We start from the raw sequence: 25,393 nt of genomic DNA on the forward strand, positions 1-25,393 counted from the left end.
ATGTAATAGACATAGCATTAGAACAGACTAGATCATACATGATTTCTTTGTCACAAAGATATTCCTTGTGTTACATACCATCACAGAAAATCTTGCACATTTGTACACTGGCCGACCTTAACTAAATAGATAATCTCTCATTTCAGAATTATAGGACATTGTTGGCGAAGCAAAGAAGAGAAAATGGCTGACGAGTTTGAATCCAATGGTTGGGCAGCAATCCATAATGCTGCCCACAGAGGTTTTCTAAAGTCGATAGATTTCTTCCTGAGTGAGGATCAAGAGTTCATAGAGTTAGAAACAAGAGATGAACTTCACATGACCCCATTTTTATGTTCCATAGATGGTAACAAGATTGAAGCTGTTGAACATCTGATGAAAGCAGGAGCTAAGGTTGATACCATCAATGCACATAATCATGGAGCCGTTGAACTATGTGCACTCAAACAGTACATAGAAATGCTAGAATTCCTGATCAAACTGGACCATACTCAGATACCAGTTTGGAAGAATATCATAAGATTTTTGAGCTCTGAAAGTGAGGAAGAAGCAGAGTCTGCTGGGAAATGTCTAGAAATTTTGACCCTTGGTAGCAAAGCTGATGGTATTAATCCAAAATGGGAGCCATTTTATAATCATGGTGGTGTAACTACTATTGTCAAGGTTGCCAAAAGCTCCATTAGTGATGAAGCAAAGATACCAGCTTTTAGAACTTTGCTGAATATTATAGAAAGGAATGAAGTCAAAGAACAGATAGCCAGTTCTGGTGGAATTCCAGTATTTATTAAATTACTTAAGTCAAACAACCATTTTGTTGTACAGCTTGCAGCAGAAATTCTCAGAGAATTAGCCCCTATTCCCGCTTTTGCAGAACCCATTACACAGAACAATGGAATACCAAGTCTTGTGAAAGTTTTACAAACAATTCACAACCCTGAAGTGTTGATTCCAGTTACAGACTGTCTTGGAAATTTAGCAGAAGCTGATAGCAAATACCAATCACAGATCGGTAATGCCCAAGGTTGTATGCAGCAGATCGTCACTCTTTTGGAAGAAAATCGAGAAAGAGAATTATTACACGCTCTAGCAAGAGCAGTTGGAAAAATTGCAAATGATGACCAAAACAATCAAAACACGTTCGTTAGTCTTGGAGTGACAGTTCATATTGTTACTCTTACACGACTAAAAAATAAAGATGTTCAAACAACTGCCGTGGAAGCTATTCATAAATTGGCAAATAACAACCCAGATACTCAAAAAATCATTGTTTCTGAGAAAATACCAGAACTTTTGTTAAAACTTTTAAAAGACAGTAGAGCAGAGCAGGTTCAGGAAAAAACTGCTCTTGCTTTGTGGGCACTGGCAGGAACAGAGTTTGACGTAAAGCGGTATATTGCTGAAAAGATCGGAGTTAATTTATTAGTGCAGTTTTGCAATACATTGTCAGACAATTTACATTACATGGGTTCAGAATGTCTTGGAATATTAGCTCAGGGACCATTAAATTTCCAATCTGAAATATCTGCTTCAAACGGCATTACTCCATTACGGAAGCATTTAGGATCTGACAAGGAGTACATAGTGTTGAGTGTTATTAGGACCATACGTTACTTGTGTTTAGGAGTAGGATATGTGACACACAAGAAAAATCAAAACATGATATTACAGCTGACCGGAATCAAATCTTTAGTAGCTTTAATGATTCATTCAAGATCTGAAGAAATTCAGATTGAGTCAGCTTTAACGCTAGCGGCAGTATCATTAGGTGAGTATACTTTGTTTTTATAAATGATAATCGGAAATAAGTCAGTAAGAACAATCTTTAAGGAACATTCAGTCACAATTTTTATGTTAAAAGCAAAATGCTATAAGCCTTTTTTCAAATTTATGGGTCTGACAGTCTTTCTCAAGTCCTGCAGTGGAAATCTTTTACCTAATACTTCAGGATTGTATTGCACAATTGAAAATTACCTGGAGACCATGAATTATAGCAACATACATCTACTTATAGAAAATGAATGATTTTACATCAATGAAAGGGTGTTGCTCCACTACAATCTCATCAAAGTGCGACAGTTTTGAGATATAATGTAGCCAAGGAAATATCCTCCAGCTTGAAAGACCATTGATAATCAGTTATCTTAGGCAACATCAATGAAGAAGGGTCTTAATGTCAAACACTCTCTTTCTACTGACTGAGAAAAACTCATATCACTTGAGTAGGGTGATATGACAAATACATACATGTACAAAATGTATTCATGTAACCCTTTACTCCATAATGACGCCTGTGTAGTAACTCAGTTGAAACGCTTTGACTACAAAATGTCTGCATCAGACTTAATAAATTTTGAAATCCATATGAAACAGATATTCATAAGAATGTCTGACTTAAATTCATTTGATTAAATACTTGATTTTCCCAATGCATTGATATTTTAAAGAATATTTTTAGCATTTTATTAAAAAAATCCTATGCAAATCAAGTATGCAAAAAAAAATTCCATTGAGGAAAGGGTAATTTTTTTTTTAGAAAAATAGTGATCCATGATAATGGTTTCACACAAATTCGATCAAATATTTTGCTTTCATTAATGTGACCTTTTTTCTAATTAATTCATACCTCAGAATATATATTTTAGCTGTAGGGGCACCAAAGACATATTAAAATCTACGATGTTATTTTCCAGTAAAGGTAAAAACTTAAAAGCATGGTTGATGACAGATGCATTTTTTTTGCACATGGGTGGAGAATATCTGCATGTTTTTAGTAAGGAGATGGATAATTTCACACAAAAAATAAGCTCCATTTTACCGACTTGTCACCAAGGTGGAAGGAATGCACATCTTTTGCATTGAATTTGAACTTAGTTTATTTTAAACTTTTGTAAAATAATGCATGAAGTAATTTGTTGAGTTAAATTTGGTACATTCAGATTAAAGATGCTTTAAATAAATCATGTGTTAGAATAGAAAACTAATGAAATCCAAATTTGAGCACTGTTATCAAATATATTTTAAAATAATAACTCTAAATGGGATGTTGCATTCAATACAGGAACATAAAGATTTTTTAAAGCATAAGTTAAATGTCGTTTATATTTATTTGACAAATTGTAAAAGGTTGATGTGTCAGAACTGTAGTCCACATTTTATAATGTTCGTAATCATATTTTCTCTTTAAAGTCCAACCTGTCAACCTAAATTCAAAGCAAACTTTATCTTGGATTCAAACTTATTAATCCAGATAAATATTTCAATCAAGTGGGGTAGAAAATAATCAGAAGCTTTTATATTGAATAATTTTCAACAAATTGATTCCATAAAAGTTTTGCACATCTTATCCCTTTAACTTTTTACCTTCGACTCTTTTTCTCAATTTCTATGGTGCCATTAGTATTTTGTTACAACCTGAAATCTTAAGGCCATGTTGGATTATTTTGCTATTCTTGCACAATTTATAAAGAGGTGTCAGATTTTGCCTTTAATGGACAAATTAAGAAATTAACCAACATTACTCCTCAGATTAATTGTGTCTCATAAGCCAAATGATATGGCTGGGTATTGATTGTTCTATGTATGTTTTAATATTGTTGTATGATATGTATGTCAATCAATATGTGACACAATAATAAAATAGATTATTATTATTTTTGTACATTTATGGTCTCATTGTCCTGCCATTTATGATTTAATAGTCTTTAAATGCTTGAAATTATTACAACAGTATTGTTCTGATGACATAATAGCATTTCTAGATTGACCATCAGACATCTGACCCCCAACTCTGATTAAATTTCAGAAAAAAAAATCTATTCTTAATACTAAAAATTAACCGTAGTTGTTATAGTATGACTGTCACAGTAAAATTTCCATAACAAATTCATTTGGCCATCTTTGAGGGGGGATAGGACCTTTACCGGGACTCTGGGATCGGGTGTTTTTAAGCTCGGGATTTCGGGATTAACTCCTTCGGGATCCGGGAATTCTTTTTTTCAAATTTCGAGATCCGGGATTTAACTTTATTTAAATTCGGGACCTCAGGATATCGTGTTTTTAAGCCCGGGATTTCGGGATCAGGACCCCTCCTCCCCCCCCCCCCCCCATCTTTATTTAGATGAGGAAAGTAGTTAAAGCAGTACATGTATATACTGCACCAGGTGACAATCTACAACCTGTTATACCTTTATATACTTTTGAAAGCACTTACATACATGTAGTACTGCATGTAAATTTTTATATTTCTGGACTTATACAGGGAAATGATAGTCAGATGGTATACATGTATCTGAAAAAAATTGTATTTCTAACAATAATGTTTCACCCAAAACTACAGTGAAAATGCATTAAATTTCAACCTGATAAGAAATAAAAATGTAAGCTTGGTTCAACTCTCTTCTAAAGATTTTGTCTCTTCTGGTATCAGATATAATACATGTATCATGTTTTGCTACCAAAGATATATTTATTGATTTTTATTTGTGCATGAGATGCTTTTTATTTTTTAATAGTGACTTTTCAAGGTAATTCTTTGGAAACATTTAACTATCAATCATTGACTTAGGATGTGTTGGGAGGTCATATTGTCACTATCAAATTTTCTTGTTGAAAATTTCTTGGTCAAAGTTTTTTTGAGGATTTTTTTTTATAGTGACAATCCTCAAAGGAAACTTTTATCAAAAAATTTTACAGACTTGGATGGAATAAAATCTCATCCTATTTTTCTTGAAACTTGGATGGACTTGGACATGAATTATCCAATTACAGTGCAGTTTTTTCTTTTCTTTGACCAAGTATTTGATAAAAAAAATTTGATATTCACAACTGGCACAAGTTTACAATCTTTTACAATTTTTTTAAAACTTTAATTGTCAGGGTTCTCACTAAGGTGAATACACAAGTCCTGTGTGGACTCGCCATTTTCAAAATTGACGAGTCCCTAGACTGGCCTTCGTTAATCCTAAGTGAGAACCCTGATTACATAACAGATAAATTGGTCCAAGTTTTCCTGCTCAAAGAAATCTTTGGCCAGCTGGTTAACTTTTGAATCACAACAGGGCTTTATTGAATATCGTTAGTGTAAGGACTATAATGTTATAAGATTTAGCAGACTCAGACAGGGCTTTATTGAATATCTTTAGTGTAAGGACTATAATGTTATAAGATTTAGCAGACTCAGACAGGGCTTTATTGAATATTGTTAGTGTAAGGACTATAGTGTTATAAGATTTAGAAGACGCAGACAGACCAAAAATCAGGCCATTCATTAGAAGGCGGTACCTGGTACTTTTACCCTCCTATGCTATTGACAAGTACCGCCTAAATGTAGAAATTTTTATATAAGATATTCATGGAATAAATTGAAAAGTACCACCTAGAAATGTGGAAAGTACAACCAGTCAACATGAAAGATAATGAAACCCCTGCAAAATAAATTGATACCTCTTAGAGAGCTACTATTGTTTTTTTTTTTTTTTTTTTTGGGGGGGGGGGGGGTGGAGGGCTTGGATGGAAAATTTTGTCCTGCATTATTTTTAGCTGAAATCTCTGTCTTGCCTTTTTATTTTTCACTCCATTTGGTCCTGCTTTTCTTTTAAAAATAAAATTGTCATCCTGTCTTTTTTTTTGCTTAATTGTTCATCCTGCCTCTTTTTACTCTAATAGTATATAGCTCCCTTAATAAAGAATAGGGCAGAATAAGCTCCTTTCATTTTTAGGTGTGATACCACTTTGTTATCTTACATGTAATGTATGGAAAGTAATTTGCTTTGGTAGGTTGTATTCTATGCTTGGTTTACTTGGAGCAAACAAAGTTTACACATAAATGCACATTGACATAATACCAATTCAATAAACATTTCCATTTCTTTATAAAATAAATTTGCAATACTACAGGCCTAATTATTTAGAAATTATTTAATTCATTTTATACTCAGCTCAATTTAAAAGCTGCATGAGAAATTCAATATTTTTATGCATAGGCATAATTTATAAAAATTTGGCTTTTATCTCAACTTTAATAAATCTTTCTTTATACAAGTCATTTACTGAGAGAAGGTTAAAAGGACTTGAACACTTGAACACTTTCCTTAATAAATTTTGTAAATCTTTTTCAATTACAATGTTAACCAGGTTTGTAAAGTGATTGTCAGTAAGTTGAGCAACATCCAAAAGTATATTGATCTTGAGAAAGTCAATATTGATAGTATATAAATTTGTATTTTGATGTGCACCATTGGTCTCATGCTGTGGGGAAAGAATTTTTATTGCATGCAATTTTATGCAGTTTAAAAATCATATATACTTTATAAAGAATTTATAGAGGCTGATTAAATGTGTTGTCAGACAGTATTGATTATAGATATATTCCCATAAATCAGAAATTTAACAAGTTAACAGTCCACAAGAAAACCTTATCAACACTACCAACCCCCATTATTCGGATATTGACTGATAGTCTTATCTTGATCCTAAGCAGAGAAGCAGCAAACACCATTTTTTTAAAATTTTTGCATGGTGTGACTTAATTGGCCTAGGAATTCAAACAAATATGAGGTTGAAATTTACCTTTTCCCATGAAATACTAAAAAAATGGTATATACCACACCCACAGTCAGTTTACTTGTAAAGTACATGTATTAGTACTTTTTCAAATGATTGGAAAATTTTTATTATTTAGGTAATCAGCCAGTGCTAGATGAAATAAAGAAGTATCCAGAGTTTAGTTATGTTAGAATCCTCAAGTTGATGTACTCATCTGATCCAATGGTACGACTGTTAGCAGGGCTTGCTCTTGCCACGTTTGCCTACAATAATATTGCTGAACAGAAGGAGATAGCAGATCAGGGTGGTGTTAGATTTAACTGTTTTGCTCCTTTTTTACAGTCGAATGATGAGATGTACAGATGTCTAGCAGCATTTCAGGTATAGGTCTTTTTTTCAGGTATAGGTCTTTACAACCACTTTGATATCACATCACTTTGAGTTATTTCCCTTTATCAAATTTTCACATGTCCCCTAGAAAAAATTATTTCAATGCTATTTACTTTCCGATTTTCTGATATCAATAAAAGTGCTACTCACTCACAGCTAATGGTGAAATGAAAGGATTTTTCAAGGAAGAACACCCTTTTTTAAAGATGCAAATTTGAATTTATATGCCAGTGTTAACTCTTATTAAACAGTATTATAATCAGTTTTCCTGTTATTAGGTTACAGATACATCATTTAATTTTGACCTGTATCTTCTTTACAAGAAGTCTGTTACTAGGAAGTTAGTCACAGATTTGTAGCTGTACAGAATCTGTTGAAAAAAAGATTAATTTGAATGCTTCAACACCAATTTTATCATTTAGAAATAATGACAGTTTTATTTCTTTGATATCCTTATTACTTATTGACAAAACTGTCAATAATTGATTCAGTACAGGAAATGTTTTATTGTTTCTATTGATTGGCAATAAAGTATACCTTTTCCAATATTATTAAGATCTTCATTATAGTTTTCACAAGGCTTAAATCTGTTATTTTCAAAGTTACGTTAGGTCTTCTTTGATAAAATTTCAATTAAATTCAGTAAACAAATAAAAAAAAAGATATTAATGAAATACATCAGATTGATAAAACTGAAAGCAAGTTATTTAAAGACCATATTGATGAAATAAAAAAAATCGCTTAAAAAGATAAGGAAATTTGATTTGATATCAGAAGGAGAACAAAAACAGTTTTCATTGATTCTGATATTTACTTGGGTAATACTTCTTGGAAGAATGGATACATGTGATTATCATGTCTGTGAAAAGTTGATTCATCTCTTGATAAAAATAACATGCATAAAAAATATTGATTACGTCTAAAATCAATTCTTGTACAATTATGCAAAGGAAGTGCAGGGTGTATGGCTGTAAAAACGCCCTCTATACTACATCCCCCTCGGATCTGACATTCTGTTGATGGTTCCATTGGGTCAACACTTGAAAATAAGTATTTGCTGCTTCTGGCTATGCAGAAATTTAGGAATAAGAGCAAATATAAAAATGAAGATGTGGTATGATTGCCAATGAGACAACACTCCGCAAGAGACCAAAATGACACAGAAATGAACAACTATAGGTCACTGTAGGGCCTTCGACAATGAGTAAAGCCCATACCGCATAGTCAGCTATAAAAGGCCCGAAATAAGTACTGGTAGGCCCAGAGTCTCAATAATGTGTCTAGGTAAGGTGACATGTCTTCCAGTAGGCAGTTGAGGTGAACTCAGCTTGTTGGTGTAGTACTTATCAGGATTCATATTGAATATGCATTTAATTTACCATCGGACACACATTTACCATCATCTTCATAGTAATTATTGAGCAAATATATTTTCAGGTTGTAGTATTAGCAAGAATTATACCAGATGAAGAACAAGCCTTGTCGTCTGCTGCAGGAATCAAACTTATAGTGGATATACTTCAAGATTCCATGTCCAATGAGACAATATCACTAGCATGTGATTGCATTGCTAGATTAGCACACACAAGAGCAGGTATTTTGATTATAAACTTAATTGACTGGTAATTTTGTTTTTTGAAAACAAAATTTGACTGGTAATTTTGTTTTTTGAAAACAAAATTTTGAGGTAATCATGAATTTGTTTGGAGGTTGAATTTTAGATATAAAGGGTTGAAGTTGAACATGTGAATTTGTGTAAAATAAATGCATGAAATATATAGTTATATAAGTGTATTAGATAAATGGATGTGCATGCAAATGAGAATAGATAAAAAGTCTTAATATTTACTTGCAAGAAAGAAAGTACTGTGGATTCATTATTATTCGTTTGATACTAATGTTTGTGGATTTCATGGGTACAGGGAAACCTTGGATTTAAATGTTCAACGAATATCAAATTTTCTATAGGCTAGTATGCAAACTTTAGCAGAACCATGAAATTTCCTTAATCCACGAAAATTGGTACCCACAAAAATTAATGAACCCACAGAAGCCAACAATGTTTAATGAATCTATATATTCCATGATTTTCATTGCAATTTGTTAAAAATAATAAATTTTTGTAAAAATGTTTTTGTTGTTCTTTAAACTTTTTCCATGCATTGCATTCTATGGCATGAATTTTGGTGAACTTGATTCCCTGTAGTATTTTGCAGTCAATATTTACTGTTAGTAGTACAACAAACTTGTAGTATTATGAAAAGTTCATGATCAAATTTTCTTTACTATGTCTAAGGTGAAAATTTTGGCATTTTTTCAAAGCATTTATAATCTGTACTACAATTTTATATAATGGATTATCCTTAGTTTGTTAAGAATTATATAGTTGCAGACAGATTATCTTTTTAAATTGTTATAATCTGTTTTGTTGGTAACATTATAATTGTTAATAATATTTTATTTGGAAACTATATTCCCCTTTAATAGTTCTGTGTAACATCAAATCCTATAAGCCTCAATGTGATGATGAATTAAACTGTGTCGATGGGAAATCAACATTATGCAAATATATATCAATACATCTGATAACCAATTTTGGGTTGAAATAATCTCTACAAAGTCTGTAACTGTTTGATAATTGGATTGGTATAAGATCCCTACAAAAGAGACCAAAACCCAGGATATCCCACAAATTGAGCTGCATTAGATTGAATTGATTTTGGAACATTCAAATAAAAAGTTAAAGACTAAAGGACGACATCAAAAGTTCAATGTAAGATCAAAAAAACTTAATTCACATAGTTTTTTCACTGACCCCCACCCCCCTCTTAACTCAATTTGGGAAAAATTTATTTACCAATAGGGATATATGTAAAAATCGATTTTAGATATACAAAACTTGCAGAATTTTAACCCCCCCCCCCAAGCTATTTCATTTAAGCTTTTTATCCTACATCGATCTTTTGATGTCGTCCCTTAGTCTTTAACTTCTTATTTGAATGTTCCAAAATCAATTTCAATCTAATGCAGCTCAATTTGTGGGATATCCTGGGTTAAAAAAATTGTCAGAAAATTTAAGGCCACTTATGATACCATTTTTAAAAAAGCTCTTATTCTAACATTGTACACTTCTATGACCATTGAAATCATATATGTTGTAAACTCATGAGTTTATATGCACATTTCTAAGATGGAACACAGAAACAAATTGTTCAGCGATTTTTCTATTTACTAATCTTAAAAGTCAAAGTTGCTTCAACCAGTTGTATAAAATTTGACACAATGTGGATAGTGATGAAGCATTGAAATTTCTTTTTTTTCTTACAACTGTTTTTTTTTTTTTTTAATTTTCATTTTAGAGTTATGCCAGTTGTTAGACTTTTATTGTAAAAAAGGGTTCATTTTATAAGATAACTCTGTAATCTTGATAGTTCCACTGCAGATTTGGTTCCTTAAATTTGTTAATCATGTACAAATAATTGTTTAACCCCTTTTCCCATATTGATCCCTTCCCTTTTTCACAAGTTGCAAGATTTAGTCCTAAAAATAAGAAATATATGGCACATTTAGTTATAATTTTATTTTTTCACATTTTTTACCTACAAGATTTATAGAGATAGTCTTTTTTTTATAGAGTATGAGAGGGGTATGTTTTGAAATATAAAAATTACATGTAATCACTATAACAAATTGAATATTGTATTATAATCTTAGTGTTAAGAATTATCAAGGATATATTATTGATCTATATTTCATGCATCATTTCTGAAATTTTTACATTTCTGTTTGGGATATCAGTAATATTCCTGGAAATTATACTCAAAATATTCATAACATATACATGGGCGGATCCAGACATTTTGAAAAGGGTGGGGAAGGGGGGGGGGGTGTTCCAACTATATGTCGCCATTCAAATGCATTGATCTTCCAAAAGAAGGGGGTTTCCAACCCCCGGATCCTCCCCCGGATCTGCCACTGATATATATAAGAATAAGAAAGATTTTTGGTATATGTCAATGGGACAACAACAATAAGACACAAAAATTCAAAAGAAATCACAACCAGGGGACACCATACAGTCTTTAGCTTGTGTTTTTCATTAATCAGATTGCAGGAATTGTTTTTGAATTTTGACCTCCAATAAAATTTTCCAAGAAAAGGTAGTCCTGTTAAATGTACAGGGAATTTTATTTGTGGTATCATAGACTTGAAAGCAAAATTCCACTATTTAAGAGATTGGGATTATTTATAAAAGTCCTAATAATTATTGATAAAAGCATGGTGGTCAAAAAAAACATTTATGGCGTAAAATCAGCAAAACAATTTAGCCATACTTCCATTGCCACATTTTCTTGCTCAGCCCTAGATAGTTACTTAAATATTGCTAATGAACATTTCATTATTTTTATTTGAAAGCATGAAATAGTTACATCCAAATGAAAAATAATTCATCTTTATGATAAAACAAATATTTATTTATTTTTTTACAAAATTACGCTTTATTTATCGTACTAGCAATGCTTATCTTGTATAGCTTTATAACTATGAATAAAGCTTTAGATACAACTGTTAAAGATTAGCTATAGATTCAAATGCCTATTCAAATATTTAAACAGAATTGTAACTATACTTTAAAGGCTTCATTGATTTAGTTATTCCTTAATTACTAGCTATACATTTGGTATTTGCGTGTAACATTTTGTTGTCTGAATACATTAAAATTTAACAATACATTCAATTATATACCCATTCATAAATTTAATCAACTTGGGTGCTTTGTATTAAGTTTTTATGAGATATGCAGCCAGGCAAGAATTAATGATTAAAATTCATTTCACAGAATAAATGGTTAGGCAGTGCATCAACTTCTGATAAATCCGAAATTTTTTATACATTTAGAAATTTTCAAAAGAACAGCTTTTTGGAGGCTGATTCTCAGACTTAATCCTTTTTTCTCTCTTATAAATGTATCAATGTAAACAGGGGGAGAGGGGTTTATACACAAATTCATGAGGTCAGACCAAATTAAGATGGTATGTAACATAACACTACAGGGAGATAACTCAGTAAAAATAAGCTAAATGTTTTAACCACATTTTATTGTTTAGGAAATATTCAGCTTCTCAATGATCAGAATTAGTGTTCAATATCAAACTGCTATATCAATGAAATTTTTCTGATATAAAGTGTGTGGTTCAAGTTTTTTTTTTTCAAAGGTTCAAAGGAAATATTTTGTCAAAATTTTATGAAAATTAAACAAGCCAAATTAATTTTAGTCTAGACATCTGGTACCACCTTAAAGGCTGATATTCTGGTTAAATTAAATTTTGATTTTGTTTGTGTATATACCAACAGTCTTCATGTAGTTCTAGTATTTTTGTTTGCTTTAACCTTCATATACATAGATAGAAGTATCCACACAACAATCATAGTTGATATACTTTGTCGTGTTGTCTTTTCAGTCTCAGTACTCATAGTTCACATAATTGGTTGCATTGTACATTTGAACATCAGCAGTCATATCTATTTAAAATAATGTACCATTTTAATTAAAATTCCAAACCTTGACTAGTATATTTAACTCAAAATGGAAGATACTCTGTAATTGAAGTCCCAATTTAACTATCTAATTACAACTACTTAATTGAATTGTATTGATAACTTTGAAAGCATTTGTATCCATTTTTACTTTAAAATCCTTGATTTTTTCAATAAGAGTTGGTTATCGATAGATTTTGTTAGATCCTGTCCAAGTAAATATTTACTCATTGAAACCATTGAATTACTGATAAAATCTTTTGAAAGACCTGTCCACATTGTGAAATTGGCTTATTTTGACAACCATCAGTTTAATTTTTTTATTTCTTTGTCCATTTTTGAAAATAAAACCATTGCGATGTATAAATCACTGATATAACTATCTCTTTTTCTGTATTCAGTACAATAGTACTGTGTTCTGGATCCCATTTTATGCTTGGAATTCTTATTTTAAAATACATTCATTTTCTTAAAATTTCGTGGAGATTTCCTCATTTCAGTCTATCTAAGTAGTCCCAACAAAAATTAATAATATTTGGAACTAGCTTTTCATTTCAGTAAAATTTATAAATTTATGTGGGTAAGTCTTTAAATTCCATCATTTAGAGAGGTATATTCTTCAGTGATATGACATATCATTGCTCTTCCATAGTGTATTTACAATTATGATAAAAAAAATACATTTATTTATTTTACTCATAAAATTTCTTTTTGTTTTTATCATACAGTTCTTCATTTTAAATAGATAATCTTAACAAAGATTTATCCCTACATAGATTGACATCCATTTTCACTGAACTTGTATACATTTGGCCACACTTAAAAATATTATGGTTTGCCCAAACCCTACCTAACATTGAGACAGTGGGTAGGTAGGTAGGCATTTTCTTTTCCTTTTTTTTGGCAAAGAGAAATTTAAGTATCAGATGTCTATTAGTCTTCATTCCTATTTGAATAAAAAAAATATTTGTAACATCAGGTCAATAAAAGATTTAGAGTAGGCAGCTATTTTCTGGGTAGGTAGGGTTAGGGCAAACAAACCTATTCTTTTTTATGGCCTTTTTATTAAGAGCCTCTAATGCTGACTTGGAATTTTCATGCTCTGTTAATTGAAGACCTAATGGTAGCCTTGGGCTGTTTTTTGCTCTTTGGTCAGGTTGTTGTCTCTTTGACACATATTCCCTATTTCCATTCTCAATTTTATGGATAAAAAGGTGTTTTTTTTGTGTCACTTGTATTTACATGTATAATTGTATTTTCAGGAGTACCTGCTGCCATTGTTTCTATAGATGCTGTAAATCTCCTCTGTCAACAGCTTCTGTCTCCTGCTGAACAAATCAGAGGATGTGCTTCAATAGCTTTGGGATACCTTTCTTTCAACCATTCTGGAGAAAGACAAATTTTAAATAGGTAGGATAGCTTACATTATTTTGAGTTATCTCTCATTCAATTATGCCCAGGAAAGAAAGATCTGAACAGGTAAGAAAGCTTCCAAGGTTTTTATATGCCCGTCATCTTTTAGACGGGACGTATTATGGTATACCGTTGTCCGTCTGTCCATCCGTCCGTCCGTCCGTCGTCCACACTTCGGACAATAACTCAAAAACACTTTCACCAATTTCCATGAAACTTCAGTGAATTGTTTATATCTATTGACGTAAGCTCCCTTTCGTTTTTTTTAAATTTCAGATTTTAAGTTTTGGATTTATGGGGCTTTATTCATAAAAAAGGGGGGATTTTCAACACTTTGGACAATAACTCAAAAAGGCTTTCACCAATGTCCATGAAACTTTGGTGAATTGTTTATATCTATTGATGTAAGCTCCCTTTTAATTTTTATAAATTTCAGATTTTAAGTTTTGGATGTATTGGGCTTTATTCATAAAAAAAAGGGGGATTTTCAACACTTCGGACAATAACTCAAAAAGGCTTTCACCAATGTCCATGAAACTTTGGTGAATTGTTTATATCTATTGATATAGCTCCCTTTCAATTTTTATAAATTTTAGATTTTAAGTTTTGGATTTATGGGGCTTTATTCATAAAAAAAAGGGGGATTTTCAACACTTCGGACAATAACTCAAAAAAGGCTTTCACCAATGTCCATGAAACTTTGGTGAATTGTTTATATCTATTGATGTAAGCTCCCTTTCAATTTTAATAAATTTCAGATTTTACATTTCCGTGTTATGAATTTTTATGCTTAAAAAAGGGGGGATTTTCCAATTTTGGGACAATAACTAACACTTTCACAAAATTTTATGCAACTTTTATAAATTGTTTAAATCTATTGACATAAGCTCCCTTTCCATTTTTATAAATTTCAGATTTTACGTTTTCTTAAGTAATGAATTTTTATGCTTAAAAAAGGGGGATTTTATGAAACTTTGGTGAATATATTAATGTAACATCCCTTTTGATTTGTATATATATTTCTAGTTGATCATATAAATTCATTTAAAGCATAAAAGACAAGTTAAAAGAGCAACGGGCGTATCATGCGCTCAAGCGCAGCCCTTTATTGGAGATATCTTTCATACAAAATGTAGCAGGGAAACTTTTTAAATCTTTGGAATATCTCTCCATACATACATCATGCATGAAAAGAAAAGTCCGAACATGTAGGTTACCTGCCAATGCTTTTGGGATATCTCAGGGTTCTCACCAAGTCTATGAGTCCTGGACTCATCAAAATCTGTCTGGACTCACCATTTTCAAAACTGGTGAGTCCACAGATGCATCAAGATTGAAATATTTTGTATTAACTGAACACAGTTAAACACAAATATCATCATTTTATAGCAAAAGTTTAAAAGTGATCTGAATTTGATTTGATTTCATTGCTCTGTTAGGAAATGGAGACTAAAATATTACTTTATATTGAAATACAATATTTTCTTCTTGCTGTTGGACTCATCATACCTAAAAATGATGAGTCCCTGGACTCGCCTTCAAAAATCCTATGCGAGAACCCTGTATCTCTCATCCAATCAAACAACAGAGAAACTAATTCAGAACAAGAAGGATATTTGCCTTAGCTTTGGATAAACACACAATGTATCTCACATAAAATCATGTGCAAAATGACAAATCTGAAGAAAAAACTTCTATAACTGAGAAGTAGACAAAGCTTTATTCTTTGATAATTTGAATTGTTATACATGTATATGATGAATTTTTTTGTAAAGAAAAGGAGGCTTAATAGTAAGCAAGTAAGTCTTAAGAATTTTGTGAAAAGAGCCATTGAATAAAATTGTCTGCTCTGTTTTTTCTATAATATGTTATATTGCTATGATAGTTTTATCTGCAACTATTGTCTATATATATCACTTGTTGTTTAGCTTTCATACCAGTAAATTTTAGTTTTAGATGGTATTGAAATAGTATTGTACAAATGTAGTTGTTCTTTTACATATGTTATCAATTATTTTTCTCTAGATGTAGAGCAGATCCCTATTTGATGAGAGTTTTACTGCATTATACCAAGAACTGTAAAATCAGTCCTGATTTCCTCAAGGGATGGCAACATTACAAGAAAGTTGGACTTCCTCCTGTACAGTAAGTAAATTATGAAAATTTCAATAAATTAATAAAAAAATTTAATGAAAATGAATAATCATACATATTTGACTTTGAGATTTTAAGATGAAGAACAGCAATAAAAACACTGTTCCTTGTTGTGGTTTTTTGTTGATGTGCATGTATTGATCTTGTGTTGTGGACATATACCCCAAATCCTTTGATTTTCTATATTATCATATTTGAGTACAAACATATTAAAGATCGGTAAAGCAGTCAATAAATGAGACACAAAAAGAAACAGTCAGATGTTAAGTAGTTGTCGTTTGTTGATGTGGTTCGTAAGTGTTTTTCATTTCTCGTTTTTTTATATAGATTAGACCGTTGGTTTTCCCCTTTGAATGGTTTTACACTAGTAATTTTTTCAGGCCCTTTATAGCTTGCTGTTCAATGTGAGCCAAAAGTACAGGCAGAACTGCAATTAAAATTTTTGTCAGTACTAGATCACCAATTAGTTAATGTGTTAATGCCTATGCTAGAATAGTCCAGAGACATATGTTTACAGGTCTGTTTATCTGTCCACTATCAAGTGAAAGCATTTGGTCAAAAATATTCACAATGATTTACTTAATACCGTAAATTCAGAAATTACTGCGATGTTTTCATTATTGTGAAAATTGCCACAGGGTTATAATCGCAATAATTTACTCGTATTTTAAATTTTTTATATGAATTAAACAGGATTTTTCTCAATATCGCATAAATTCACATTGCATTTTGGCCTGAAATGACAAATTAGCAATAATAAATGCACGCAATAATTTCCGAATTTATTACAGTAGATGTCTCATCATCTTGAAACTTTAGTAACTTCGGAGATGTTTTGTATAATTAATAAATGAATATTTTTTCAGGGATGGTAGACCAAATCTTGTTGGATTTATACCACCTGATGGTCCTGGTATATCTATAGACACAATTTCTAATACACCATCTTCATCTTCCAATACAAATGCTGATGAAGGTCGAATAGGGGATCAGGGGTCAACATCTAGGACAATATCTCGACATGACACAGGTAGTAGGACTGATGGAACTCCAATCCAAGCAGAAACTCCAATCAATGCCAGCCAGATTTCCCTAGAATCAAGCCAATCACCACAACTTCAAGAAATTGCTGCTGAATGAAATTCACTCTGCACAAAATATTTAAAATTGTATATTAAGGTAGCGAGGACTTGTCCTTTGGATAAAAAGGATGACTCATTTGCTCTATTTAACAAAAAACATAGATATTCATTTAATTTAAACTTATCAATTTTCATTCCATTTTGTGTTTACGAAATGTTATTCAGTCTGTAGGCCAGAGGCCTGCTATTTAACATCAGGACTTTTTAGAACCCTTCTCTTATCTATGGGATCCTTACACCCAAAAATAAGTCTTATAAGTTTCATCGCTTGAAAATTTGCCTTGACAGTGTGTTTGTGGGATGCATTTATATTTACATAATATTTGAAATCTAAGGGAGCTACCATTTGATTTTTATGGGGGGGCTTGGATGAAAAATTTTGTCCTGCATTTTTTTTTAGCTGTAATCTCTGTCTTGCCTTTTTATTTTTCACTCTGTTCGGTCCTGCCTTTTTTTTAAAGTTTATGCTGACTTTTTTTTTTTGCAAGTGTCTCATCCTGCCTTTTTTTTACTCAAAACTCCTGTGCTGCCTATTTTTTTCAAATTTCATCCTAGCCCCCCCCCATAAAAATTAAATGGTAGCTCCCTAAAGAAGTAGCAAACAAACAAAAATTAGTGCATTTCTAATTGATAACATGAAAATGGGAGATAACCTAATAATTTGTCTTTGTGATATTAAATTTTGTAGTGATTTAATTAGTTAATGAGTATTTATTGAAAAAATGTGATAGGAATTTTATACATGACATTATAATATTTTTGAATAGTGTTAATTTAGAAATTATTGCAAGGTTTTTATTGATTTTAATAATGTGATTTGGTGATTATTGTGATAATAACTGTAATGCTGGTATCTGATGCATATATCTGTATGATGATTTACCTGAAACCACAATAGTTAATCTTTCTTTTTTTTCATTCTTAAAAAGATTGCAATAATAAACACAAACAATAATTTCTGAATTATTTCCTATATTTGCATATATATGCAGAATTTTTAAACACCACACATTGAAAATCAAGTAGAAATTGAAAATTCCATATTCAGAATTCCTTAATTCAATAAAATTGGTTGCCATGGAAATAAATGATCTACAGTAAGTAATTTCGTTTACTCCAGACTTTTTCTGAAATGTTTTGTTTCTGAACTAAAGAGTGCTTGTTATCATTTATTTTTTTATATTTTCTAACTATTATAGCTCATATATATTTTATTCTTCTAAATGCCTCTAATTATTTTATATATTCTTGTTATACATTTTTTTTACCTAAATCTTTTATATATTTTTGTATTTGTTGATGACATGCAATATTTGCATTTTTTGTATCATTTCATTGTTTTTAAAGCTACTTTCTTTTTCTACAAAGTTAGTATTCATCATTTTTATTTTTGGATATAAAAATGACTTTAAAGCAAGCAAAAAAAAAGTAGAACTTTTTAAGATACTTGAAATAACATATAATGGTACTTATTTTTATATAAATTTGTATGTTTTTTTCCTATGATTTATTCTATCATTCATAAAGGTTTGCTGAAAGCAAAATTAAGCAGTTTTGCCAAATTTATTTACTTACCTCATTTTTGTGTTAACTTCCCAATGGCATTCTTCACCAATCACAACGTTTTGGTGTACGCTTTAGAAAATATTACAAAATCCATTAAATTCTGAAACAGCGAATTTTGTTATTACAATAAATTCAACTTCAAATCATGTGGCATCAAAATTTATCTATAGGGTTAATGTCATAATTTCTGATTACAAAATGACACCACCGTGACCTTTCACATTTTCTATGCAGTAAAAGTGTTGTTATAACTTAACTGAGACTGACTTTATTTCTGCAAATCAAATTTACTATGATGCTTTCATTTTGTTTTGAAATAAAAAGTTAAAATATTGGTTTATTTATATATCTGTGATGTGTTTGATAAATCCAATTTGTACATTCGGCTAAGCTTTATATACACTTTTCTTTGGAACAATGTGTACAATTGAAGACTAAACAAGATTGTTACTTTGCCATTTGAGTTGTATTTTTTTTTACCATTTCTATGTCAGATATGAATTAACGTATATGTATATCATTTATGTTTTAATATGGATACTAACCTAAGTCTTTGTAAGACTTCAAACTTAAAAAGCATTTTAATTATTTGTTATTGTTGATGAAATGTGTAATAAAGAATCGTTATAATCTTATGGGTTTTGAGGCCAAAATTAAAAGAAGACAAGACAAATTGTACAGACACATCACATTATTAAACCACAACATTAAATCACATCATTAAATTAAAAATACTAAACCCCCGACCTTCAATCACATTAGATTAAATATATTAAACCACAATATTAAATTAAATATATTAAACCACAACATTAAACTAAAAATATTAAACCACAAACTTATGAAATAGAAGAAAAGGAAAAGAACATATAATTACAGAGACCCTATTGGTTTTGAGGTCAAAGATCAAGGTCACAGCAGCTATAAAAATGACAAAAATGTTGGTCAAATTTTGGTTTCGAGATGTTATATATGCATTTTCAATAGCCGTGGTGTAGTTAGTGCATTGGACTACTATCACAAAGGTTCCTGGTTCGATTCTTGTTCCGGGATGAAAATTTCAGAGACTGACATCATTTGCAAGTATGGTCTTGAGGAAACGATGATAGTCGATGATTTCAGAAAAGAGCAGGCTAATGTCGCTACAAGGCAGCATTCGCCCCCGCAGAGTGGAAAGGGATTAATATAAGGTGCAAAACTTGTTTCCCAATCCACTATAAATAAATATAGAGAGTCTTATAACAACAACACTTTAGGGACTGCTGCAGAAATTTATTGATCGACATGTTTCGGTGTCCAGGGCACCGTCATCTGGATAAAAACAATACATAAAATCATGCTGAAGTACAAAATCGGGTTGTAAAAATTTAAACGTCACAATGGTACTATGGTAAGTAACATTATAAATAGCAATTGTAAGTGAAAGTGAAAGTTCATTGTAAGTATGCAAGTAAACTATAAAAAGAAATTAAAATTAAATGTTTTTAATGCGAAAATGTTTGTTAAAATTATTCTGCCAAAATGTGTTTGTCCTCTTGAACCTTGGAAAGAATAATACAAAAAGTTGTCAGGCTGTGTATAGGTTGTGTGGTCTGAGTGTTCATTTAACTTTCTTCCCATAAATAGACAACATTTTACCAGCAATTCTGTACCATTTCGACTAAAATAAATATAAATAAATATGTTTAAACTATTTTCAATAAAAGTAATATCAGGATTTAAAACTGTTGAAACAATTAATATGTCAATTCTTTATATATCTAAAGCATGCAATATCTAATTCATAAGGACTAAAATTGAAGGTATAGGACTGGTGTTTGTAATCAATATAAAAAATTCATTCATTTATTGTCTACCCTTCGACTTTAGTCGAAAAAGCGAGACTAAGCGATCCTACATTCCGGCGTCGGCGGCGGCGTCCACAAATATTCACTCTGTGGTTAATGTTTTTGAACTTTCTCAAACTATCCTGGATTTCTACCAAACTTGGACAGAAGCTTGTTTATGATCAAAGATAGTGTCCAGAAGTAAATTTTGTAATAATAAAACTCCATTTTTTCTGTATTTTACTCATAAATGGACTTAGTTTTTCTGCCAGGAAATATTACATTCACTGTGTGGTTAAAGTTTTTAAAATTTTAATAACTTTCTTTAACTATCCTGGGTTGGTACCAAACTTGGACAGAAGCTTGTTTATGATCAAAAGATAGTATCCAGAAGTAAATTTGTAAAAAATAAATCCATTTTTCCGTATTTTACTTTTAAATGGACTTAGATTTTCTGCCAGGAAACAACACATTCACTCTGTGGTTAAACTTTTTAAAATTTAATAACTTTCTTATACTATTTTTGATTTATATCAAACTTGTACAAAAGCTTGTTTATGATCAAAAGCTATTATTGTCGAGCCTGCAACTTTTGTTGCAGAAAGCTCGACATAGAGATAGTGATCCGGTGGCGGCGGCTACGGCGGCGGCTATAGGCGGCTGTGTTAGCTCACTTCTTAAAAGCTATATATTTTAGAAGGTGGCAGACCTGGATGCTTCATATTTTGTATATAGATGCCTCATGTTACGAAGTTTCCGTCAGTCACATGTCCATTGTCCTTGACCTCATTTTCATGGTTCAGTGACCACTTAAAAAAAAGTTCAGATTTTTTGTAATGTTAAATTCTCTCTTACTGTAAGTAATAGGATAACTATATTTAGTATGTGCGTACCTTGCAAGGTCCTCATGCCCGTCAGACAGTTTTCACTTGACCTCGACCTCATTTCATGGATCAAGGAACAAGGTTGAGTTTTGGTGGTCAAGTTCATATCTCAGATACTATAAGCAATAGGACTAGTATATTCGGTGTATGGAAGGACTGTAAGGTGTACATGTCCAACTTGCAGGTGTCATCTGACCTTGACCTCATTTTCATGGTTCAGTGGTTATAGTTAAGTTTTTGTGTTTTGGTCTGTTTTACTCATACTTTATGCAATAGGTTTACTATATTTGTTGTATGGAATGATTGTAAGGTGTTCATGTCTAGCGGCCAGATGTCATCTGACCTTGACCTCATTTTCATGGTTCAGTGGTTATAGTTAAGTTTTTGTGTTTTGGTCTGTTTTTCTCATACTTTATGCAATAGGTTTACTATATTTGTTGTATGGAATGATTGTAAGGTGTACATGTCTAGCAGGTAGATGTCATCTGACCTTGACCTCATTTTCATGGTTCAGTGGTCAAAGTTAAGTTTTTGAGTTTTGGTCTTTTTATCTAATACTATATGTCATAGGTCAACTATATTTGGTGTATGGAAATATTTTATGATCTTTATGTCAGTCGTGCAGGTTTTATTTGACCTTGACCTGGTTTTCACGGTTCATTGCTCAGTGTTAAGTTTTTGTGTTTTGATCTATTTTCTTAAACTATAAGCAATAGGTCAACTATATTTGTTGTATGGAAGCATTGTTAGCTGTACATGTCTGCCTGGCATATGGTTCAACTGACCTTCACCTCATTTTCATGGTTCATGTTAAGTTTATGTGAAAGTCGTAATAAAGCTTTATATTTAGGAGTATCAACATAATATCAATGATTAGTAAAGAAGGCGAGACATTTCAGTGTGTGCACTCTTGTCTAGAAGGAAATTTTGTAAAATAAATCTATTTTTTCGTATTTTACTTTTAAATTGACTTAGATTTGCTGCGAAACAACACATTCACTCTGTGGTTTAACTTTTTAAAATTTTAATAACTTTCTTATACTACTTTGGATTTGTACCAAACTTGGACAGAAGCTTGTTTATGATCAAAAACTAGTATCTAGAAGGAAATTTTGTTTTCTTCCAGTTGACATTACATTCAGTCTGCAGTTAAAGTTTTTAAATATTTATTAGATTCATAAACTATCCTAGATTTTTACCAAACTTGGACAGAAGCTTCTTACAATCAAAAGATAGTATCAACAGGAATATTTTATTGATTTATTTCCTCATTTTAGTTGAGCTTGCGATTAACAGAAAGAGCAGGCGAGACACTGGGTTCCTGACAATCCTTACAAATTTTATCAACTGTAACATGCTTAGGACAAAAAATTAAATATATTTTACTTTTTATGAAGCTTTTAGTCTAATAAAAAGTAAAAACCACCATGAAAATTTCAATTGACCAATATTTGCCAGTATTGGCCACTTGAAAAGTATTGTCTGGGGTGGTAAATACCGGTAAATGCCACTGGTAAATACCAGGGATGGTAAACACCGCCTAACCTTGTTATATATTGAGTAATATGTCCACCTTTTACCAACTTGTTCAATTATGCTGCATGGAGTAAGGAAGATTCCTGTTGATTTTGGTGTTAATGTAACCCAAGGTCAGAGCAGCTAGAATTTTGGCATATTTTTATTTCTGGATGCTTGTTTTAAAGGGGTACAAAAAACCATCACTAAAATTAATTTGGCTCATTTAATTTACATAAAATTTTGACAAAATATTTAATTTGACCTGTTGACAAAAATATAAAAATTAAAAATAATATCGAAACACACTTATTGGAAAAATACCATTGAGTATATAGCAGTTTGATAAACACTAATTTTGAAAAGCTTAATATTTTCCTAACAATAGATAGTGATTAAAATGTTCAGCTGATTTTTACAGAGTTATCTCCCCATAGTGGTATGTACCACCCAACTTTTACTAAATTTCGTTTGGTAATACCTCATTGGATTGGAAAGACTCCTTGATTCTGAAGTAAATGGATAAAAGGTCAAGGTCACAGCAGCTAGATGTTTTTTGAGCTAGATGTCTAGCTATTTTCAAATTTGAATAATATTTGTCTCATGTCAAAGGTCAATGTTACATCAGCATTTACATTTGTTTCTGGTAGTAATCTTTCAAAATTTTTTTTAGCTATCAATTGAAAAGTAGCATACTTCTGCTACATAAATATGGGCTGTTTTTGACAGTACTATGCACTTATATCGGGTACTTGCATCATTAAATCATGTTAAATTACTGAAAATTGAAATCCTCGAAATGTTTGCATTTTGGTTAATTTTTAGACGGTTTCCGTTTGAAATGGAAGGGGCTGCATTTGAGTTGTATTTGATGATAATACATAACATATATAAAGGTTGAAAATAAACACGGATGCGGCCACTTTCGTTTTTAACCAAAACCATTTGAAAGTGACATATTATGGCATATGCGATTGATTTTTCATATTTTTAAGGCTTGAATTGGAACGTTTTTAGGGACTAAATCAGTTAAAATCTTTCACACAGTCATACTAATTGATTCGACTAAAGTAGACACTTGAACCTGAAATTTGAGGCCAAAATCGGCCCTTACCGGACCTACTCCTTTATTTTATCTGAAAAGCAATTCTTTGTTCACTTTTCTCTAATTCTATGGAACTTATCTCTTTCCGTTCCATTGTATAAAAAAAAATCAACGTGAAGTTGCCAGTGATATCAGAAGATGATTGGATGAATTTAAGGGTCATAACCTTTATCAGTACACTGTATGAATCAAACTATGCTACTTTGTGGAAGTTTAAGGCATTCGAAGGGTATTTTAGTTTAGCAAATAAGACAAAATAATATGTTTTAATCATTAGAGAAACAGATTCTTCTAAAGTTGCTTGTGGATTATTGGAAGTTTACCCAATCTCGATAGTTATAGGGTGATGCACACAACGCTTAATATACAAACCACTGTCCCAGGTTAGGGGAGGGTTGGGATCCCGCTTACATGCTTAACCCTGCCTCATTCATAGGCGGATCCAGGGGGGGGCCCTGGGGGGGGGGGGGCCGCCCCCCCCCTTTCGTGGGAAAAATTTGGTTGATTATATAGGGAATCATTGAAGCATGACTGGAGCGGGCCCCCCTTAGGTCAGTCAGCGGGCCCCCCCTTAGGGAAAGTTCTGGATCCGCCACTGCAGTCATTCTTTATGTATGTGCCTGTCCCAAGTCAGGAGCCTGTAAACCAGTGGTTGTCGTTTGTTTATGTGTTACATATTTGTCTTTTTTTTGTTTATTTTTTTATACATTAATCAGGCCGCTAGTTTTCTCCTTTGAATTGTTTTACATTGTCATTTCCGGGCCTTTTATAACTGACTATGCGGTATGGGCTTTGCTCATTATTGAAGGCTGTACGGTGACCTATAGTTGATAATTTCTGTGTCTTTTTTGTTTTTTTTGTGGAGATAACAGTTGTATCATTGGCAATCATACCACATCTTCTTTTTTATAACTTGATTACGGTTCAATCGACAAATTTAATTTCTGCCAAAAAAAAAGAACGTTAGAATTGCTGTAAAGGGGGATACAGTAACACGTAGGGGACTATACTTTCAAAGAGTAAACTATTTCATGCCAATTACAGTATAACGTCCTAATATACCTTGACTTAAACAACCTGACACTTTTAACAAATGATAATTATCCGCACTAATCTGTGTCCACACTTGTTGTTAACATATACCAAGAGAACGCAGATTACTGTGTGTCCTGGCTACAGATTTGTAAGTTTGCAGTATTTACCAGAATATTATACTGTTCGCGGCCAAATATGTAGAATCATGGTATATGTGTCAAACAAAATCTAGATCATTGGTTGTAAAATCATAAATTCTGTGAAATCCGCTGGGCAGATTAA

General features: G+C 31.6%; 1 protein-coding gene across 2 annotated transcripts in view; it reads left to right on the forward strand.

Moving 5' to 3' along the window:
* The window catches only part of LOC139524207 (ankyrin and armadillo repeat-containing protein-like), a 42,748-nt gene that overhangs the window by 6,428 nt on the left and 10,927 nt on the right, over window positions 1-25,393 (forward strand). The window contains exons 2-8 of one of the 2 annotated variants that reach the window (XR_011664752.1): window positions 147-1,765; window positions 6,680-6,924; window positions 8,371-8,527; window positions 13,734-13,881; window positions 15,910-16,029; window positions 16,905-17,518; window positions 17,773-19,374. Coding sequence is in view for 1 of the 2 variants with exons in the window: in XM_071318863.1 (XP_071174964.1) it covers window positions 184-1,765; window positions 6,680-6,924; window positions 8,371-8,527; window positions 13,734-13,881; window positions 15,910-16,029; window positions 16,905-17,178 (2,526 nt within the window). In the remaining variant the exon portion in view is untranslated. Of the gene's footprint in view, window positions 1-146; window positions 1,766-6,679; window positions 6,925-8,370; window positions 8,528-13,733; window positions 13,882-15,909; window positions 16,030-16,904; window positions 17,519-17,772; window positions 19,375-25,393 lie in introns of those variants that run through there. The other variant, XM_071318863.1, reaches the window with a different exon arrangement.

The sequence above is a fragment of the Mytilus edulis genome, chromosome 5 (genome assembly GCF_963676685.1).
Source record: "Mytilus edulis chromosome 5, xbMytEdul2.2, whole genome shotgun sequence".
Classification (NCBI taxonomy): domain Eukaryota; kingdom Metazoa; phylum Mollusca; class Bivalvia; order Mytilida; family Mytilidae; genus Mytilus; species Mytilus edulis.